This window comes from Ptychodera flava, chromosome 5, assembly GCF_041260155.1.
Source record: "Ptychodera flava strain L36383 chromosome 5, AS_Pfla_20210202, whole genome shotgun sequence".
Lineage (NCBI taxonomy): Eukaryota > Metazoa > Hemichordata > Enteropneusta > Ptychoderidae > Ptychodera > Ptychodera flava.
In genome coordinates, this window is record NC_091932.1 from 10,826,419 (window position 1) to 10,848,763 (window position 22,345).

Sequence of the window (22,345 nt, forward strand, 5' to 3'; positions counted from 1 at the left end):
TCCTGGTAATACGAACATTGCCAGCAGTATTGGAGTAATTGCTTTCGTTGACTGTCGATTCGCTGAGGAGGATCTAATCATACCGTGATGACCTACACGAAATCCCAACCGAAAACCAATAGCGAGGTAAAGTATCGGTTTTAAAACAACCAACGCAAATTAATTTACAAATTATGAAGGGGTCAGATCGCAGAGTTAACGCCCCCATTAGGGGACATTTTTTTCTGTGTTGTACGATTAAATTAGTAAATCTTCAACTTTTTCACCTGAAATTTGGAACTTTTAAGCAGATACGATCCTTGTGTTAACCAGACCAAACAAAACAAAACAAAATAAACAAATAAAAGTAAAACAGCTGACAAAAACGTCGCGTAATTGTTAGCACATGCAAGTGTCATATTATGGAGAACTTTACAGTGACAAATGTAAGAAATAAGACGTATCTTTATGCATTTGTGAATAATATGCAATTGTGATGGATAATCATAAAATCAGTGTTTCCACATTGAGAAGTACAACAAAGTGTCGATTATCCGAACGTCGATAACCGCATTGTTAGGTTAGCTGAACTGCTTGCGTATCTGAAAAAATATCTGTTCCCCAAGAGGTTTGGATAATCGATGGTCTACTGTAACGGACCCAAGCGACTCCATGTACTGAAACACGGTAGCGTATTTTAATCTCCTGTAAAGCTTTCAAAATGTATTCCATAAACTTGTGTACCGTAAATGCCAAAAGTGCGTTTCTCACAATTCTCTAGTCTGCGAGCCTATGAATTTGGCGCCAATATTCAATCACTCTTTATTCATCTTCAAATTCTTCTTGCAAGGTACGCATACTAATTAACGGCGCGAGTCATGGTATTGCACGTAATCACAAGAAATGAAGCCTTATATGCAAAGGCATTCGAAATGAGGGATCGAAGTCATACCTTCTCAGAGACTCGTTGGGCTCCATGTGATCTGAACGTGGCGGCCAATGTGTCACCTCACTTGGCATATCATAGTTCCAAAAGAGTAACACTCGATATAATCTTAACTCATGGTTTCCGACAGTCATCTGCTTGAGAAAATGAAACGGTGTATTTCGTTCAGAATGTTTGCTCTTCAGACAACGTACACGAATCTGGGTGGCAGGAGAGAGCTTCGTTGCTTACGAGTAATAATGCAAGCAACGGAACTAGTAAGGTATTCAACTTAATGTGTGCCGAAAGGAATCGCGACATCATTGAGTTCTCATCTCTCGGAGAATTAAGACCTAATAATTGCGTTCCCATGGCTGCCGTAAACACTAGCATTGACCAGATAATAAATCTATCTAACCAGGGTCTAAAATTGGTAAACTGAAAAAAAACAGCCTTGGGAAATCTAAAAATCTCTTTCTTTGCCATTAAAGACTGGCGGTGCTCTCTGCATTGAATTGCCAAGGGAGAACACTTTGTCGTGTTAATGATTTCGTGCTATACATACACAGATCACAATGACATCCATATTACGCTTTCTTGACTTCATGACTGTTGCTCTTTATGACATCCATATTTTGTTGCGATAACGAGATGCGGTTTTCATCAGAAGCGTTGTTATGATTTTACAATTACTGCAGTTAAACCGTTAATGATCAGTTTATTGATTTTGCATTGATTGCGCAGGTGATGTTATCTGTGGTTTATTTCCAACAAAGACTCCAGTACGGTTTCCATTCAATACCCGGCTAGAATTAATGAGCTAACGATTTCGCTCAATTTGGTCGTTTACTTATATTCATTTAATCCGCACTTCTTCATATTTAACTTTTGAGCTTCTGGTTCAACTATTGTCCTTACGGGTGAGTGATAACATATGGTGGTATTGCAATATCGCTCAGCAAAATGATCTTAAAGGGTTGCAAATTAGAAGGTCAATCAAAGCCAGAGAAAGCTACTTTATTTTTACTGTATGGCACGACTCGACTCTAATGGTACCAAGAAATGTTCGTCCTGTTTATGATGTTGCTGTTCGTGATAATCTGATCACACTGAAAAAAATAAAATCAACCTAAGTCTAACAGAGAGACATCACAAACCACCACTCGTATTTCATCATTTTACTTGTACACAACAGAAGAAACCAAACCAATTACGGAAATAATCTGTGATAGCGTCAGTTCTATGCATCGAAGAAACCGTAACAATTGTTAAAGCATTTTCTCCCAGGTTAAGAAATACCTTCAACTGACCGACACCGGATAACATAATACTGGATTCGTAGAGGTGGGGGGGGGGGGGGGGGGGTTTAAACCCAAGTAGGTCCTGTTTGACAAACTACAATTTTAATTTTCACCGATGTCAAAGTCCTCTTGAATAATGCCTGCTCTACAAGTGTATTAACATCGTATGTTACAAGGGGTTTTAGGCAAAACTGAAAGCTATTCTTTCTTATTTGCAATAGGGCAAACCATTTAATTTAATATCTGCAGGAGAAGCCAGAATAGTTTTGGCACAACGTGACATTAACTGTACCTCTATATGACGTAGAGACAGGCAAACATCCTAAGTATTCGAAACTTTGCAATCATTATCTTTTAGAGATTTTTTAGAAACTTTGCAATCATTATCTTTTAGAGATTTGCTTCCGTGTCCATTTCCACAACTCCGCAATATACTAATGGTTCGATTTTGTTTATAATACCACAACAATTAACAGTTAGTGCATACTAATAGGAATCATATCAGGCGAGATGTCCTATTTTCAGGTCATTGGCATGCTCTATAAGCTCTACGTCATTGGATTTATCAAAAGAATTGAAGCTAGTCAAAAGCGTTTCTTACACGTAAAGTGGCACGTATCCCAATCCGTATCGTTAAGTGTTTGCAACATACCAGGCTGTAAAAGCATCAGCCGTGTTCAGTTGTCACCCAGCGTGACCTGTAAATCGTTGACACACGAACACAGATCGGTTACTGTCAAAGTTAAGGTGAAGTAGATTTGCTCTGTTCTTAATACATTCATGGATAGTAGGAATGCAGGTCAGCCAGTTTCCGCCTTTCAGATTTTGGAAATCAGGTTTTCCGAACTATGCTCTAGATAGATTGCCAGAACGTGTCAACAAGCTGTCCCTTCTTCTTCCAGTAAATTCAAAATGCGGTAATATTGAATTCGTGAACCCTAAAATAATGAGGCGAGAGAGTAATTGCGTGCAATAAGTTTATTTGCGTGCAGTGCGTATACGAGTGAAGAATACGGATGAAGAGAAAAACAGAAGTTTTACAATTTGAACCCTTTCATGTTTGCAAAAGCGCCGTTATTAGGAGCATGGCGGATTAAACTTGTAATGTGCTCTTAAAATCGTTACTTTATGGCGCTTACTCTTTTATGAACGACGCAAAAACTGATTACTTCTAGTTTCGTTTTATCAGTAACATCTAACATTGGGTTCAAAAAGCCGTAAGAAACGGTATCGTCGCCGAACAGCATTTGATAAATGATGTGAAACTAGAAGATTTTATGATAAAAACTCTTCAGATCCGGGCTTCGATTGCCGCATTGAAATTAAAAACAGGCGTATTAACATAACTTTTAATTTAACCCGTGTTTTCGCCCAAATTTTTGGACTGGAAAAAGTCGACCGGTTGCTACTAATAACTATATTTATGGAAAGTATGTTCTTGACTGTAGGTGCATTAATCTCTTATATCTGGCGATTTACAAGAAGGGATTTGTAGTAATTAGCGCTGGTTCAGTTCATTGCCCTCATGCTAGTCAATTATACAGAATCGAACTAACACTTCCAGGAATATCTCATCAATGAGCAACTTATACAGTGTGCAGGGCGGCGTTACTGCACGAATTATTGTTAAATGTTAGCAGCAAATATCACCACAAAGCTACGCTTGTCTCCCTCGAGGTTAAAAAAGACTTATTTTGAGCACTTCTCGTTAAATTGTACCAGTAAGGCTTTTCTGCAGAGGAAACTTCTTGATAGTCAGATGAAAGCTGCTTTACCAGTGCAATTCGTGATTTTACCAACTGACTCGAGGATTTGAGCGATCCTACAAAGGTTTATTTGTTTATGGTTGTGCAGTTTTTAAGTAATAGAACACGAATCCTGATGTCGATCCAGAATATAGATCTTACATAGGTCATCGAGAAAACGGGGGTCTATATATAATGTAAACGGACTACTTTAGTTATTAAATGTATTTAAGCATAAGCAGTTTGACTGCTACGATCATCTGCAATTAACACGTATCAAATACATAAAAATGCGATAGAAAGTCTGTGGATACAAAAAAGCTCTGGCTTTATCAGAATCAGTTCTAGTTGCTATGCATTAAAGTAATTCACTTGCTTTGTCAACAATCGAATCCATACTCAAAGCATTACAGCTCTTATCTTGAGTTGCCCGATCACGTGTAAGCCCTTTGTTGTCGGCAACCCAAATACGCAATCGTCTGTACACACTTGGCTTGTTATGCGAGATGATGTTGCCTAAGCACGACTTTATTGGAATAGAAAGGTGCCTCAGTGCAGCTATTAATCTACGACGTGCCCGAAACAATATGTTTTAAAATCGATACAAATATTATATGCATGTATGTGAAAACGTGTGTATGCACACTATCATTTGGACTGCGTACTAATTTTAGTTGTCAAGGGTCAGAAATCATCGTGCCTGAAGACGAAACTTATATGACTTTGCTGGCTTGTGATGCAACATACTAATAGGCCAAACGTCTTAATGATATAATCTTGTACGGCTAAACATTTTGTCCTGGTATTTCGATTATTGCTACCATACTATAAGACTTTACTATTCTTATTACAAAGTACTGAGGCAGACGATCGGCTATAACCTGTCGTGGCTTCCAGGTTCTGATAAAGAACCCACGCTTTAATCCACCGTTCATCAGTAGAAATGTATCAGGAGAGTCCCCATACCCTGGGTATTTGCCATTCACACATTTCCAATCCTGTAATTGAAACTATAGGGTCAGGGTTCAACTGGTGGGTGAATTTCAAGGAGTTACTCTCCTGCAACAGTACAAACCATGTGACATTCTCATTTCCCGGATGTGGTTTTCACGTTCTGTCAGTAAATAAGTTTGCCCTTGGAAAAGCTACGCTGGAATCAAATCTTCAAGCAATAGCCTCCACTGCAAGTGGCTGTACACGAGATTTGGGTACAATGGGAGACATATACCACGAACTGCTAGGTGAGAGCTATGTGGAAGGAGCGAGTTATACCCAAATCGAGTGTACACCGCCTGCGAAGGGGGTTATTGCGATAATATTAGGCCCCTATATCAGCATTTAATTGTGTGGCAATGAATGCTGTTTAACAATAGTTTTAGCGCTTGTTTTTCAGACTTTCTAAATACTGTCTATCTCCGTATTAAGATTCGATATTAAATGATGTGCTGTTTCAGCACTAGCGAAAGTTTATACAGCCAGCATAAGCTCTCGTCCGATGGAGAATTACGCATTGGCGAGGCTAACACGCGGATGTAAAACAATTTATGTTTTTGGACTGTCAATGAAACATAAGTTAATACATGTATTGTCATTAGTCCAATACATCTGACTTATATTCCATGCTCCCTATTACCGGCGGTCACTGTGTCATAGACTGGGGGATTCAAGGCAGTGCCGGCAGCTGTATAGTGAGTATGGTAGTAAAATCGATTAAACCATTCTCATTATTGCATGAAACATCGACAACCCAGTGTAACGTTCAAGGAAATGTATTTTCCCCATCCATCATTAAATTTTTCCGCCTCTGTGCTCCTTCGTTAAAGGTTACTTGTAATAACGAACGAATTGGCTGGAATATCAGGAGCTGGATTCTCGGAATTTCATTCATTAACATTGATTCAGTGCAGTCATGTTCTGGAAATTATGAACTTATTGGTTTACCTTCAAAAGATTTATGAACAACATGGTATGTCTTTAATCGTGTAAAAACTACAAAAATATCATATATGTTAACCACTAGAGCAAAATATCGTACCCAGCAAAGTAGGCCACACGTTTACCTCGCCTGAGAAGATAAGGCAACCAACTGCCTGTCAAAATTATACAATCAGCTGTTCTCGGGTGTAGCCCTCCCCAATACAGAAGTCAACCGTTTTCGTGTTTTGAAACGATATTGAAAACCCGGTGGGTGAACAAACAGCTAGGACCTGAACATTCCATCATCTTACAACACAGATACATCTCCAATATGTCTGTCTTGTTTATTTTATTGCCTTGATGTCTGAAAATTTTGCACTCCTATCTCTATATGCTTTGTCGACGCCATGGACAAGTATCATAGAAATAAGTTTTGGTAAATATAAATGTGTGACGTACATGCATCTGTGCTCAACAATGAAAGTTTTTCACTTGCCAAACATTGTCATCGGTGAGCCAATCGGACATTACTTCGTACACATTTCATTGGTTCAAAATGAATAAAGTAAATTTCCAACCTCACAACGTAATCCAACTTCTCTGATTGCCTTGCCATAAGTATGCACTGTGATATGCGAACGGGTCACTAGGTTTAACCATTAACATTTACCGACCAATGTTCTCAGTAGGATCCTTTTCTGTCTTTAATGAATTTGCCGACTTCATATAGAATAACTTCAAAATTGCTTTTGCCCACACATCATATTGACATCTTTATAACAAAACTTTAAGAGTGGGTGGTATAAAGAATTATGTGAAATATTGAACTGAAATTGCGTTATCTATACTCATTCTTTTAATGATAAGAATGTGACGGCAATTTTAATTTTCTGTGTAACTAAAATTACTCCGATTCCAGCCACAAGAATTATTGTCGACCGTGACCAATTTTGCTGTTCTTCCTGGCACTGCTACGTGGCGTTTTTGCGACTTCGGCAGTGTTCTGTGAATTCTATTTGAACTCATTCCTAGGGCGTCAGTTGTGGATGTGAGGTTGTCCGTAATAACTTGCACGACTGTATCTATTTGTAGTTTCGTGGCAGACTGTTATTACTTCCTGACAGATCGGCCGCTGCACAGCAGACGAAATGCGTCTCGTAGCTGTCGAAAGAAATAAAGATGACGGCATGGGGCATTCGAGTCGCGACAAAGCTAGAATTGTCTTAACCTGTTAAAAGTACTTTAAAAATGTCAAATCGCAGTCTTTGTTTCTCACGCTGACGATAGATTCTTATGCGTGCTCAAGCAAGCTAATTACTTGACATTAAACCCGGTCGCCGCCTCGTTTAGACTCAGTGGCTGTTCTTTAACCAACCCATTATATTACTACACCCATGATTAGACAATTAATGCAGAGCACGAGACTGGCATAATGTTAGCAACTTGATCACATTTTGCGAGCACATTTGACTACCGAAGTTACAATAAAAAAGCCTGAAGTACGTGTGTCATCATATATGTTCTGTTGAAATGTCCTCAGACGTAGAGACTATGATAATCGTGCCTCGTTACTGCAGAAAAAAAAAAAGAGATGTGAAATTTTTCCGAGAAATCGGAAGAATTACCTCGCTTGAACTGCATACATTTTGAGTGCATCCAATACTAGACTGGCGTAATATATATGCAATATCAATGAATTTAATTGGCTTTTTATATTATGATAGGTATAAAGTCCTCCTAAATTGATTTTTTTTTTTTGGTAAAGTACGGGCGAGCAGTAAACAAATTGCCATAAGCTACTGTGTTACAGTCAGACATGCTGAATTTCGTTGGTGAGATACTGTCACACTATAGATACACGATTGCTGGAACGACCATGCCGTTTCTTCAAACTGATCAGCTAAATTTAATAATATCAGATTTGCTGACAGATGATTCAGGCAGGGCGGAATACCTTGTGACATTTAAGAATGCAGTGAGTGAACGTCCTACAGAGAGACCTACTCGAAACTTCCGAATCGTACTTCAGGAAATGTTCAACATACCTCTCGAGGGTTTCTATAGCACAGTGACATATGTTTTTCTCCTTCAGCCAAATTTGACAATTTATGATGAATTTTTTAATCAAAGAAGGTGGTGACATACATTAAAATTGGTTTTATTGCCATCTGAATAGTACTTGGTGTGGATTCAAGGTAAATTTTTGAGCGTTTTTACACATTTCTGTTCACATCAAAGCCGCACAGCGAAATTAGGATTGTGAACCTGACACGAAATACGATTGGGTTTAAATGTCACGTTGATAATATATGACCATCAGTTCAGGAAATAATCCAATTATTTCCACATTATTGCTGACATTTTAACAAGATATTTTGTTATATTAGTTGCCTTACTGTTTTAGCGTCTATTAAAGAACCGAGTACGGAAAAATCATTGCATGACTTTGAAAGTTAACCTATAGCTGGTAATGTGCAGCGACTCGGAAGGTTATATCCGATTGTTAGATTGCAATTATTTATAGCAAGCTAAGAAGTCTCAAACTAGGGCTATTCTATACCCGAATGGCGGTTTAGAAATGATTCAAGGAGAACAAGAACTGTTATTTTAGTCAACAAATTGGCGTAACGCTTCCAAAACGCCGCAGATAATATCCAAACTCTGACTCTGTGTATAGTAAAACCGTGACAATAACAACTTCAACGCTGAGGTGATTTCTAGCTTTGATTTGCCGGAGAGCTACACCACACGCAGCTCAATTACAATCTGCTCCTAAATGTGACGTAGGAAAGGACAATCCTCTATCAGAAAACCCTAATCTCTTTTTCGTTTCATTTCAGGTACATCTGTCTCCATCAGTATTCTTACTTTGACTGCGATGAGTATAGAACGATATCTTGCCATCAAGCACCCAATGAGGGCGCGCAGCATCTCCAAAGTAAACCTTATACGGAAAGTGATATTTGTGATATGGTTTTCTTCATTGTCCTTTGCTTCTCCCGTCTTGTACGCGAAGAATGTGGAACATTTCAATTTACTTGGTAAAGACATATATTCGTGCAAGGAAACCTGGCCAAATAACACTTCTTCGACCTATGGGATGGTATTGTTCATATTCCTGTACGTACTACCGTCAATAATGATATTTACAACGTACACATTGATTGGGAAACGACTGTGCACGGAGGAAGTGCAGATCACACAGTCTGCAACGAATCTACCATACAACCACCAGAACAGGAACCACCGATACTACGCTACATCAGTGCTAAGGGGAAGACGGAAAATTGCCCGGATGTTACTCATAGTTGCCATCTTGTTTGTAATTTGCTGGTTACCGTACAATGTCTTGCAAGTTTGGAAGGATTTCCATCATGGTGATACAACGCAGAATAACGTCCAGATAGCGATTTCACTCTTGCCATTTGCCACATTACTGGGACACGCCAATAGTGCCCTGAATCCAATAATTTACTCCTTCCTGCACAAAAGTTTTCGGAAGCACTTCAAGACGGCCTTCCAATGTGGAAACAATCGACGACTCCCGGTAGGTTTTTACGACACTGAGGAAAGATATTTCAATTAAAGTCTACCTTGTCTTGGCGGTTTGTGTGAATTTGCGGAACAGAAGTAGTGTAAATGCATATAACTGACTAATATTGAAGAACTGGGTAAAGTTGAATTTTAAAGTTCCCTTTATTTCGGAGCACTCCCAGAGCCCTCGGATATCAGAGCCTCTATGAGCCAGTCAGTCACTCTCAAAAAGCATTGTTCAGAACTTAAATCTCAATATCTAAGACAGTACAAGATTCGATTCTCATGTTTATTTGCAAAATTTCTTTATACGATCGTATTTACATTAAGTGCCACCTGCAGGCATACCGTTTACGGGTGTGCTGGGGTATTTCTGTTGGTTTCCCAATCTCCTCGGATACTAGCTTGAATTAAATTTGAAGTCCGAACAAGACAGTTTATACGAGTCAGAGTGGCAGGTATTTGCTGATGGCTGCAAAATGCAAGCGGAATTTTTCAAGGTGGGATGTGATCATGATGGATTGCATGTAAGGCTAAAAACATTAACTTCTTGTGGTAATAATGTTGTCTTCATTCAGGATACCCGTAGTCATTCCTCTCCGCGGAATTCGCTCACCAGATCATTGGTCAACCTAGTCATTGTCTGCAAGGCCAACGTGACAGTACAACTCCGTTAGTTTTGATATGACTTTTAAGGTTATATTTCACAATAACAGCAATTTTGGGATTATATCAGAGGGTTAGGGCTAGTATTTTTGCCTTGAGCTATGAGGAAATCGGTCGTAGATCTCCTCTGAGATATAAGTCAGAGTGTTCTGTGATCTGGCTTCTGAGGCAGAGGGCTCAAAAACTCAGCTCTTCAAAGGACTGAACCAATTTATACACGATTTAGTCTGACGTGATTATAAACAGCGAAAGGAGGGAGTTATACATATCCGTTATAACAAGATAGCTTTACAGATATCGTCGGCGATGTGTTCGCGATATATGCCTTCTATTTATAAACAAAAATTACTGTGCATTTCGTTTGTTTGTTTGTCAGGCGGCTAGTAAGCTACCAAACAGGATGAGACCATCCATAAGTCGAAGTACCAGTACAAGTCAGAGCAGTACTCGCTGGTCTCAAGTCAGCTGGTCTCGAAGTATGGCAGCGCTTAGAGAAAGAGTGAACTCAAGACGAAGTAGATCATTTGGAAGTTTTCACATTAAGAGGTCATTTAATGTATCGGAACCAGAAATACCCCGACCAAACTTTTTAAAAACAGAATTGTACCCGAATCACGTGCTGGAGCATAGAACCAAACCACGACGACAGCGACAGGTTGTGATCATGCAGCGTCCTCTTGCGTTAGCGTCGACTATTACTGAAGAGAGCTCCAATTTCAAGTCAAGCGCATCGCAAAGCAACTCGAACAGTAACTGCTACTCGCATGGTTTGGTGCAAGTACATCGACTGAACGATGTGAAGGAGGAAGAAAGACCAACAGTCAAACCACCTGTTATTGTCAGGATGTTCAGGACAGAAAGTGCCCCTGCTGGTTACAATATCAAGGAAAACGATATTGACCATTTGGCAAAGGAAGATGAGAGCGACCTCAACGACAGCGTGTTCATATCAGAAGATTTTCAAAGCGACGCCTGCGTGCAGAATAAAAGCACAAACACAGAAAACAACCACGACGACAGTTTGGAGTATTTCAACGTTCTTGATAGCGAGACACGTAAGACTAAGGGAGACTCCGTGAACGTCGGGTCAGATAGTTGTCTGGCAGCAGACAGCAACGAACCGATTTATGTCAATTTGACGAGATCACCTCGTTTACCCGTTCGAAATATCATCTATAAAGCTTCTAGTGTCTAGAGTCGTCAATGTCTCAAGCGTAGTTCCATCACGCCTATATTGTGAAAAAAGAACTAGCAAGTTTACAATCCTTTGCAACCCTTACTTATTGCAGACTTGAGAAAACTTGCAGGAATAGTCAATCTTCGCACCTTTCCTCATTAAGGATTTTTGTTTAAAATGTAGTGTCAATGGAACTTGGTATTGTATCTTCATTGCGCCTTTTTGTACATGGACTTTGCACTTCATTCAATACTGCTTTTCAAGTCATAGTCGTGTAGTCATGGTTGTGCACGTGAAAATACATGCGCACATGTACGCGATGCCGGAGAGATTTACCAACTTGAAACAAGTCTACCATACCATGACGAGAAACTATATTTAATTTTAATTCCAAATTTATTGTGTCATTAGTTAGCTAAAGCACCCTGTATTGTGTATACTAAGTGGCTTCTTTTAGTGTGTGCTCTCCTTGTTCTATTCTCAATATTGAGCATCTCTCCTAATGATAAAGATGGTGCATGTTGTTACTCGATATGGCCTCATTCAATTAAAAAAAACATGCACAAGACTCATACGGAGAAACATGTTGAAGAATGTCTTTCTATGTGGGGCTGGATAATTCATTGGTGACAGCATTGTAAATAGCCGTTCATTGACCTAAAATAAGGAATTACCTTGACCGATGTAAACAAACAATAATAAAACTTGACATCGGTCAATCAAATCTGTCCATTTAGCATAGTCTGCAGACAAAATAGTTTATAATTTTTAAAAGCTTGTTCTTCCCTTCTTCGTTAAACCGCTCTCGACTATTCAGATGTCAGCGCTAAAACTTTGATGTATAAGTTCTCGTCGACTAGAGAAGGTGTCCCAATGTAAAGACAACATCTAGAGTCTGAGCATTAGATTGGTGATGTACAATCCCTCAATATGTACGCTTTATACATGTAATAGGTATTTCTTTTTCGGAATCATTAATGAAAATATGACTGAGAAAGACCAAAAATGTGGACTTTATAAAAAGTGCTATATTTGAGTGTACATATCAGATTCAGATTTCGTCCAATGTGTCTTGTTTTAAAGACGATATATTCTAATATTAAATTTCTATTTCGAGGAATTACCAAACTTTCTTTTCATGAAAGGTTGAAGGATGTGTCCGAATAAACGTAATGTCTAACGATGTTCTGCCGATTCACAATTCTCATTTTCGATATTTTTGATCTTGATTTAGTCTGTGTATGTAAAAATCTGTTAAACGTTATCATTGTCAAGTATATATGGAAAATCAGAGAGTGGGGAAATATATCATTATTTTTGAAATAGCAGAAGTAACTTTTATAACTTTTTAGTAATTTTGTGCAGACAGCAACCTGAGATTATATCTCTCCATAAAACGACTGGAATTCTGAGTAAGGTGTCGGAGATGGTTAAAACATGGGCACGGCAAAAGGCTTTGTATGAAGTTTTAACTGCTGAAATTAAGTTTTAACAAAATACATTTCAAAATAGCCTGAATGACGTGCTAAGATATAGCACCCATACACGGTTTCACTGTGTAATCAAGGTAAATAGTTGGTGCAAACTTGCGCATGACAATCAGTTTCGTTTGTCATACTTGTGTTCTAATCAGCCAAAGCCCATACACAGTACAATAAATTACCCACAATTCTCTTTGATTTGTATTCATGAAGGTTACTTTTCTAAAAGCTTTTCCAGTACTGCATGTAAGCACTAATGTTCAGCATCAGAATAATTGTTAAATAATATCCGGTAAAAGTACGTTTAGAAATTTCAGCAAAAGTTTCAAAATAACCATTAAACAACCATGGAAGTCATGTTCTGTAGGTACTACAAATGCCATACTTTTTAGGCAGCAAGTTATGACGAATTGAAGGGGTTATTCTCTGAGAAAACTTAGAATGCAAATTTCTTTTGTCATTTCCATTGGAAAAAATCAATATCCTTTTGTTTCAAAAAACAGGTGCAACTGGTCTCCCTACTTTCCATCACATTATTCTGTATGGCTGAAGACACAATCAGTGGAAAATTTTACAAAAATGCTATCTCCTCTCTCAATCTTGCATAATTTGCCAAATCATTTAAAATGAGAATCGAGAAGAATGGTGTTCTTAAAAGTACGTTTTCAGAATTTTTACAACTGGTCTATGAATTTGTCTACACATGGGAGACCTGGCAGACTTCTCTGGGGAATCTCTGAGGATACAAATCGCAATGAATTATGGGAAATTTGCAGTACTGTGCCATAGGAAGGATCTAGCCTGGAGTGCAACCTGCGTGAACAAAATAAATATGATGACCTGCGCCCTGTTCTTTGTGAAGACAATGGAAGTGTATATTTTGTGATTATAAGATAATTTGTTGTTGTTTCCCTACTGTCTTAAAATGCTCTGTTACATGTGTAAATTGACAAATGTCTACCAAAACAGTAAGTGTAGCACCAATCACATTTTCTTGTGTCATGTGAGAAAACTAATTAACATCTTGCACTCTTTAGCACAGGTGTTCGATGAGTGTACGATTTTTTTTAATTGCAAGGATATTAAAGTTACTTCGATCATAACGTTTCATATGTCATCTTTCACAATAGTTGCATAGCCTTGTACCAAAATCATAGGGTATGAAATAGCCTCAATTCCTAACAAACTTCCTTACATGACTAAAAAGACTTTTATAGCTTTGAAAATGCCGTGAGTTATTCGAGCAGTCTTCCTGTTACAGAAATGATAAAAAAAAAATTGAAAACGAGAGTAAAACAATCAGCTGTAAATTTGGTATCGTTCAACGTGTATTTAATTTGATAATTTTGAAATTTGGTATTGAAAGCGACAGTGAAGATGGCAGAGGGATACGAAGCTGCATGTAGTTGGTCTTTTTTAAGAATGATGAAAAGGATTTTATTGTATTATTTCAAAATAAGCTTGCTGTTAATTTTAAGTTTCTTTCTGAATTCACAATTCCAATACCATTTGTAAACTGTTGTTATTATTGTATTTGCCTGGCTTGATGTTGGAACTATTAACAGTAAACAACAACCAAAAAGTGTAATAAAAAGTGTAATAAGTGATTCTATTTCCTCAAGCTGTAGATGATGTATTTAAATGTATGTATGTGTGTGTGTACAGCCAAAGCAATTATTACACTCATGGCCACTTTACTGTTGATTAAGATCACTTGATCTAGTCAGAAATTCTGTTGGTACAAAGGCAAAACCTGCACTATCTGGGGTTGTAAATGAGAGTTTACGATTGGCACCCTGTGTTCAAGATTGAGATACACTGTAACATTACCATGCACACCTCTATATGTATAAGTCTTGTTATTTCAATTTCCCCAGAAACACTGTCTGCATACACTGTAAAAATAGCGGACGCCAGACGCGTCTTTACGCGTTCAAAATGTACGTGTCGGTGTTCAAATTTGAACGGCTAGTGTTCACATTGTTAACACTAGTGTTCATATTATTAACAATGATGTTCTAAACCTGAACACGTAGTGTTAAGAACCATCTCCTTCAAGTGTTCAAAAACTCAGCATGACAGAAATTTTGCAATACTGTAAAATAATTAACAATCTTTAGTGTTTTTTACTTTACTATGGCTATATTAAATTTACTGCTGCATCGCTGTTAGGCAAACGTACGCGGATTTTGATGTAACGAATTTCCCACTAAGTGAAAAATATCTCCGGTCTAAAATTACTGAAAGCATGTTTTTTCTAAAAAGAAAGCTAATGTATACAAAATAATTTTATACGTTTATTACGGGTTGAAATTTGGAAATTTGGAAAAGAAAATCAGATAAGCACTATGAACGTTTTAATTTTAACATCGGCGTGCAAGAGGCGTTCTACTCCTTAACACTTGGTGTTCAAGTTTGGTGCCTCTTCTTATCCCGTCATGCATCAAAACGGAAGTTGCGACATTATTCTTGTAAACGCACGCTGAAGTCGTGATCGTGCGGAAGAAAGACCAGAAAGGGTAAGTTTTCTCTCCAAAATAGTAAAATGTGTTGAATTTTGAAGAATCTGTATTATTATCCTTTGAAATTATTTGTGTAGTACTTTGGAATAGCTAAAATACGTGAAGAAACCTTTTTTTCTTTCAGTGGCTTGTATACCATACATTAGCTGTAAATACGCAGCGGTGTTTTGGGCCATGGCGTATCGATCGCACTCGGGTCAAGGGTCATCACCGCAAAACTGTAGCGATGACCCTTGACCCGAGCGCGATCGATATGCCGCACACCGCTGCGTAATCACAGCTAACACATGTCTTTTAGTAATCACAATCGCATATAAAACATTAGTTAAACATCGCAGAGTGTACACTCTATTGTTTCAGCATAAGAGAGTTGGCCTGCAGAGTGTACACTCTATTGTTTCAGCATAAGAGAGTTGGCCTTTCTTTTACTTTTCATCAGTTGATGACAAGAAGAAGCCAATATTTTGTAACAGTATCGAAAAGAGGCACTGTATACCAAAGTCACCCCTTTTTTCTTAACCTAATAAGGCCACATGTCTTTCATTTAAAGTCTCATGTCGCCATAATACCTATTGTTGCATTATTTTCAGGATGTGAAAAGTTGGATTTACCTGGTAATCGAAGAGTTATTACAGAAGCTGATGGTGCAGAAATTGAAGAAGATGAGTGTAGAGGTAGCTGCCTGGATACAAGCTTGAGAACCTCAGTAAATCTCTAATGTAGATTTAAACTTCCGAGGGTCAATAACTGAATTTTGATAAGTTTCTGTATTTTTGTTCTGAATTTATCTAAGCTTTGGTAGAACGCTATGATCAACTAAATGTTACAGGAGAATAAGTTTTCAAATACTTGTAGTCTCCCTTATCAGATGCAAGAATGGAATGAAGAATTAAAGCTGAATGCGACAGAAAATTCAGAGTGAAAAATGTACACTCTGAATTTCTGAATTTTCTGAAATTTTCACTCTGAATTTTCTGTTGCTTTCTGCTTCAATTCTTCATTGCACCCTTGCATCTGATGAAGGAGACGTCACGTCTTTGAAGGCTTAAGCTCCAGTAACATTTAATTGATCATAGCCTGCTACTAAATCTTAGATTATTTTGTATTGTAGATCAACACGTCTTTTGTTCTCGATTTGTTACTGTTTTTTAGCTTTGCTTTCAGCGACGCAGAGCTTATCTAATAGGTGAATGTGAGGCATTGTCCTCAAATTTTTACATCCCAAGCTTTTTCTTCAAAACGGCCAGTACGATTCCTTTAATATTTGGAGTACAGGTTCCCAGAGATTACTCTAATCATATGTTAAAGTTATGGTGAAATACGCAAATTTGTATTTTTGAGGAGAATTTTGAATTTTTTTGGCAAAAATCTTCTTCTCTCTTACTGGTGGTTCGACGTCTTTAATATTTAGAAAACATGTCCCTAAGAATGACCTTCGTAAAATTTGTGCTAGTTGTGATGAAATATTCAAATCTTTATTTTTCATGGCAATTTTTTTCGTTTTTGGTCAAACAATCTTTAAAAAAAATCTTCTTCAAAACTACTTAATGAACAGCTTTGATATTTTTGACATAAGTCTCTGCGGATAGCTTTTTCAGATTGTTCAAATTATGCAGAAATATGCAAATTTGTATTTTTGAGACATAAAAGACATTTCAGACATTTTAAGACATAGGGAATTATCAGAATGTGATATATTCAAGTTATGATGAAATCTGCAAGTTTTTATTTTGGGGTCAATTTTTACCATTTTTGGTCAAAAAATTTGTATCTTAAAAATTACCTGTCTGATAGCTTTGATATTTGCTACACATGTTTTTGGGATGATCTCAATTTGATATGTCCAAATCATGGTGAAATCTTCAATTGTGTATTTTTTGCAGCTTTTTCCAATTTTTGGTGAGGCCATCCCGAAGTGAGCTGTCAGAGATCCTTTACAAAACACTGCGAGCTCTTTCGACGTCTAAGTTGCTTGTTGTATTGCTATATTGGTGTTGAAATGGCTAACATTTAGGTTCTTGCCATTGGTTTTAGACTGCAGTTTCCTTTTAATAAGTGAATTTTAGTAAGGACTGAAATTTCCAGGTTCAACAGCAAATGCTTATTGACATACAGAACAAAACTTATGAAACGAAGTCAAAATTAGTTAATGTGTTTTTAATTTCTGAGAAGTAGAGTTTTGATATGTCACTGATTTATTTCAGAGTTTATTTAAAGGTATTACAAACCAACAAATCTTTTCGTTCATGAAGGACTTTGTTGGACAAGGAAATGGGTTTTACACCTCCAAGGACCCCTTTACCACTTTCTGCATGTTGTGTCTTACTGTGACACTTTGTGACAACTTGACATGTTGTGCATTATGTTATGTTACTTTAGTGTGGACAACTATGTACCATGTGCGTCAGAGAAGCCGTGACTAACCTTTTTCCAAGTTTGCAATGTAATCCACAATATTGAAGTTAAACCTGTTTTGTCATTACTTTGTTCATATATTTTGAAAACGATCGACAGTGTTTATAAAGATTTTCTTTTGTTTATGTTTTGATAGGAGGAAGGTGTTTACATCGTTGGTGTTTTCCTCTGACAAACATTACAAAGTGGCCATGTTTATTTTCCCATTTTACACTAAATAATTGTATTTTACTCGACTAATTTTTGTGTATTTTTAGAATAAAATAATTTTACTTAATATCAGTGGTCCGTTATGTTATTTCCAGGCTTGAACACCCCCTGAACGCCAAAAGTTAATGTGTTCAACAAGTGCATATCATGTGTTCAATCCTTTAACACACTTATCGTTGAACGGCGTCCATGCGTTCAAAAAGTGTTACAGCCCCTTGAACGCGTAAATGCGTTCAAATTTTTGAACACATTTCATGTGCAACGTGTGTTCAGATATGGAACACCAAATGTTCAATATAATGTCTGATGAACACATAGTGTTCAAAATCTGCACACGTGTGTTCAAAAATTGAACGTTGGTTGAACACGTAGTGTTAAATTTCTGAACGTCTAGACGCGTTCAAAAAGTGTTACAAAAAGGCGTTTAATTGGTGTTCTATCCTTGAACACTTAACTTTACAGTGTAGGACACACAAGTTTGCCAGATGCTATAGCAGTGATCTCATAAAAGTGTGTTGCCTCAATAAACTAATTATCATGTACGGTAGAAGCTTTAATGAATGATAGTGGTATCTTGTCTCAATTTTTAACACAGGGTGCCAATCATTAGCTCTAATTTACATCCCTTGGCAGGGTCTCTTGTGTCCTTACGCTAGCAAAACTTCTGACTGCATCAAGTAAGCTTAATCAACAGTGAAGTGGCCATGGTTGCAACTCCAATCTAGAAGGCAGGTGATGATACATATCAGGACACTTGGCTCTCTTTTCTGTCAATGCATGTAATATGATCTGTGTCATTACTACGGCAAGTTCATATGTTGACTACTTCCATTTTGATTCCATTGGTAGCCTATTCCCTTGTAAGCCCATACGTAACACAAAGTCAAATACAAAATAAACCTCTGACAGGGCATCTATTGTGTCATGAATATCATGTACCAAATATCTGAGCAACTTGACTTATAGTTCACGATTGTTTGAATTTGCCATTATTGCATTTTTTCAACTCATTTGCAAGTTTTCTTGACAAAAATCTTTATTTGGACAGAATTATCTATGAATTCAATAGTTTGTTCAATCAATTTTAGTCTCAGCTCCACCAGTTTGCTTTAATGACAGTGTGGCAAATGGAAAAACAGATAAACACACCTAATGATAGGAGTTTTTGGTCCACTGGTGTATGAGGTAGAGCCAAAAGACTGGACAACCTATTATTTGTTATGTGGTTTCCAGTATGAAATACATGAATAGACCACCCAAAGCATTATTTAAAATCATCAGAACGTTTAATAACTGTAAACTCTGAAATGGTGCACCAATGTGAGTTTCACAACACGGTCATCAATGATGGTCATTCTTCACCACAAAATGTCAACAGAAATTGAGGCACTATGATTGCTCTTTGTCTTATCAAGTGGAAGGTAACCCTTTTTCTTCACTGTCAATACTGATATTAAAGGGGCGCTTCCATGATAGTCTTCTGAAAACAAAATGATGCTCTTTCAATGGAAATTATCCGTGGAAATAGTACACAACAGTCTTCTGAATACAAGGTGACTCTCTTTCCATGATGGCTAACTAAAACGGCAAACTGCAATGACATGAAGCTGTGATTACAAATTCTGATACATCATCACTGTTACAATCACCATGCAAAGTAAATCTGCCAAGAGAAAAAGTTTTAGCAAAGTTTTTTTTTCTTTTCTTTGTTCAGTTCACCATCAGCTGTGTCAGTGATAACTTTTATGCAAATACAACATGGAGACTTGCATGTAGTATGTAAAAAGCTCACTTGGTGCACAACATAACATAACATGAAAACACAATTTTCCTCACCTCAAAATCATAAAAAAATCTCGAACTCTTGCACAACATGTGCAACGTCTTTAAACACTTAACTATAAAATGGTAATTGTCAACAGTTCAGTTTTATCATGATCAAGCTTAAACGTCTCTTTGATATTAACCTGCAAGAAATACACAGATAAACCCATTTAAAATGTTCAACATGCTTGAAAGAGGCTTTATCTCACCAGTGCGAATGTTACAGTTGAGTCATACTTTGAAAAGTTTCTCCGAAGTAAATACTTTTTAAAACATGATTGATGGGAAAAGTTTTTGCTGATAACTTAAAGTTCAACACAAGAGGATAAACATGTGAAACTTGTAAAACAGTTAAAATAACATTTGAATGAGAAATCGGCAGACGTTATCAGTTGCATCATAGAGCACACTCCTGTTACATGATAAACCCATGATGCTCTTGTCTATCAATATGACAGTTACAATATCTTTTGCAGCTGGAACAGCAATCTACTTCTTCATAGAGTGTATAGGTTGAAGCCTAAAGGCTATATAGACCCTTCAGTGTGCCTTTATACAATGTTGTTAAATGTCAGTATCCAATGAAGTAATGCCAAGATTGTATGAAACCATCACTGGCTTGGAGTTTCTACGAATCACACGCAAAGTATTCCTTGAGAGGGGCCAGCAGATGTTTAACCATGCGTAAACTCCAACATTCACACAGTAAACGTTGCTTTTTGCTTTGCTCAAGGTCAGTAACATTGGTGTAATGCTCCGGAAAACCCAGCAACCTGTAACAACATCACATTTTTGAATACACATAAGTATGACAGGACTTTCTAAGACAATTCTACACAACCATGAGTTTGTAATACCTAGTGATGATATGTTTGGAAAGAGAGAAAGTTTACCTGAAAGCATTGAAAATGACGAAATCAGTATCACTACAGTACATGTATCACTAGAACTAGAAACGTTAACGTAAATTCAATTGCCACAGGATATGACTGTACTATTTTCTTTTAAACTCTTTCCCTGTATTTACGCCTCACCTAGTATAGAAATAGTGTGTTTATACATACATACAGTAAGTGAGCAAACTTGATAGAAACTGGGGACACAGGACCCTGACAGACAGTACTGGTAAGCTCTATATTGCTGACAGCAGAGCTGATAGAGCTACAATATTTGAATATCTTTTTCATTATTTTTGTTCATGAAACAGGTTTGTTTTCCTTGCTTCTACCCCTCAAATATCTTTAAATACAGAATAAAAGATTTACCACACAAAGAATAGTATAAAACATGCTTTGTAGGCGTAAAATGCCATTATCAATAGTAACTCAGAAAATAACACACGCAGGCTGTGATGAAAATTACAGCACTATTTTTCCAACATGATTATATTCAGAGAACAACAAAGTGTTTTTATAGACAGAATAAAAAAAACTGAAAAGAATATCATGAGGTACAGCAAATGGATCTTGAGAACCTACTTTTCTATTTCTGTAGTCCACAACTCATCATATTCGTCCCCCATCTTCACCGGTAAGTCCATTTTCCTGTTTTTCCTAGCACTAGCCTTTGGGATAATTGTCTCAATGTGATCATACTGCCAAAATATTAAAGTATCAGACTTGATGATGCACAGAATGATTAAATAGGTATAATAAGTGTCAATAACAGCCTTGATCTTGCATATCATCCTTTACAAATAAACTACCTGAGCTGAACAGTATGAAGGCTATGGCTTTAACCCTTTGCACCCTGACCCCCTGATATTCTATGACGTCATCGGACATTTCTGTCCGAGACGGGTTCAAAGGGTTAAAGCTACTGTCTATTCCAGGTGCTCATAGTTTGTCATTGGTACCAAATTACATCATAAGTATGGCAACAAACCCGATATTCTGAATGAAAATGATATTCATCTCCACTGCAATGGCAAATATTTTGGAATCTGATGTTGGATGGCTGAAAGGTTTTTCAAAGATCACGCTCTTCAGCTGCAACCAATTTGGCCGAGCTGTTCTGTATGTTGCCTCTCCGCTAGGCGAATGGATGCCGCGTGTTGTGAGTTTGAACCCAAATGAAAACTAGCCGTATATACTGTATACTCATCAGGAGGAGCTGTACTGGTTAGATCTTTTATCTTCTGGGTCATCATAATGCAATTTAAAATAAAATTTTGCACATTGTGGGAAGTGACAGTGATTATAAAAATTCATTTGCCTTCAGCATTTAATATTGATAGACATGGCTACAGCCATAATTTCCCTGTGAATTAAGAACTCTACGATGTCATTTAATCCAGCACCTTGTACTTCATACATATCAAATACATTCACAGTGATGGCACTTCAACCATCACTTTGAAACTGCAATTGTCATGCTCTACTATTGATTGTGGCCCCAACAAACAAGGTCATCAATAGATGCTTACAACACTATAAAATTGATACACAAAAGTTAGTTGCAGACAACATGCATGTAGAGAAATAGAAATATAAATTGTAAAAGTGTAGATAATTAATTAAGCATGTTCATCTACATGCAGATGAGCAAACAAGTGCTTGTTCTGGATAATATTAATGGGTGTGATGGTTCTTGCCCCAAAATTAGGACTTTTAATTGAGCATAAACTAAGAGACTACAATATTAAATCAA

General features: G+C 37.3%; 2 protein-coding genes across 2 annotated transcripts in view; one reads left to right on the forward strand and one right to left on the reverse strand.

Annotated features, from left to right (window-relative positions):
* LOC139132988 (orexin/Hypocretin receptor type 1-like) overlaps positions 1-14,344 on the forward strand; it is a 119,124-nt gene extending 104,780 nt beyond the window's left edge. Inside the window, exons 4-6 of the mRNA XM_070699332.1 lie at positions 8,708-9,414; positions 10,444-12,893; positions 13,515-14,344. Coding sequence (XP_070555433.1) covers positions 8,708-9,414; positions 10,444-11,262 — 1,526 coding nt within the window. The 3' untranslated portion in view covers positions 11,263-12,893; positions 13,515-14,344. The remainder of the gene's footprint in view (positions 1-8,707; positions 9,415-10,443; positions 12,894-13,514) is intronic.
* Positions 14,345-19,138: 4,794 nt separating this feature from the next.
* Positions 19,139-22,345, reverse strand: part of LOC139133002 (DNA (cytosine-5)-methyltransferase 3A-like) — a 32,165-nt gene continuing 28,958 nt past the window's right edge. The window contains exons 21-22 of the mRNA XM_070699343.1: positions 21,175-21,290; positions 19,139-20,469 (exon numbers count right to left, since the gene is read on the reverse strand). Coding sequence (XP_070555444.1) covers positions 20,325-20,469; positions 21,175-21,290 — 261 coding nt within the window. The 3' untranslated portion in view covers positions 19,139-20,324. The remainder of the gene's footprint in view (positions 20,470-21,174; positions 21,291-22,345) is intronic.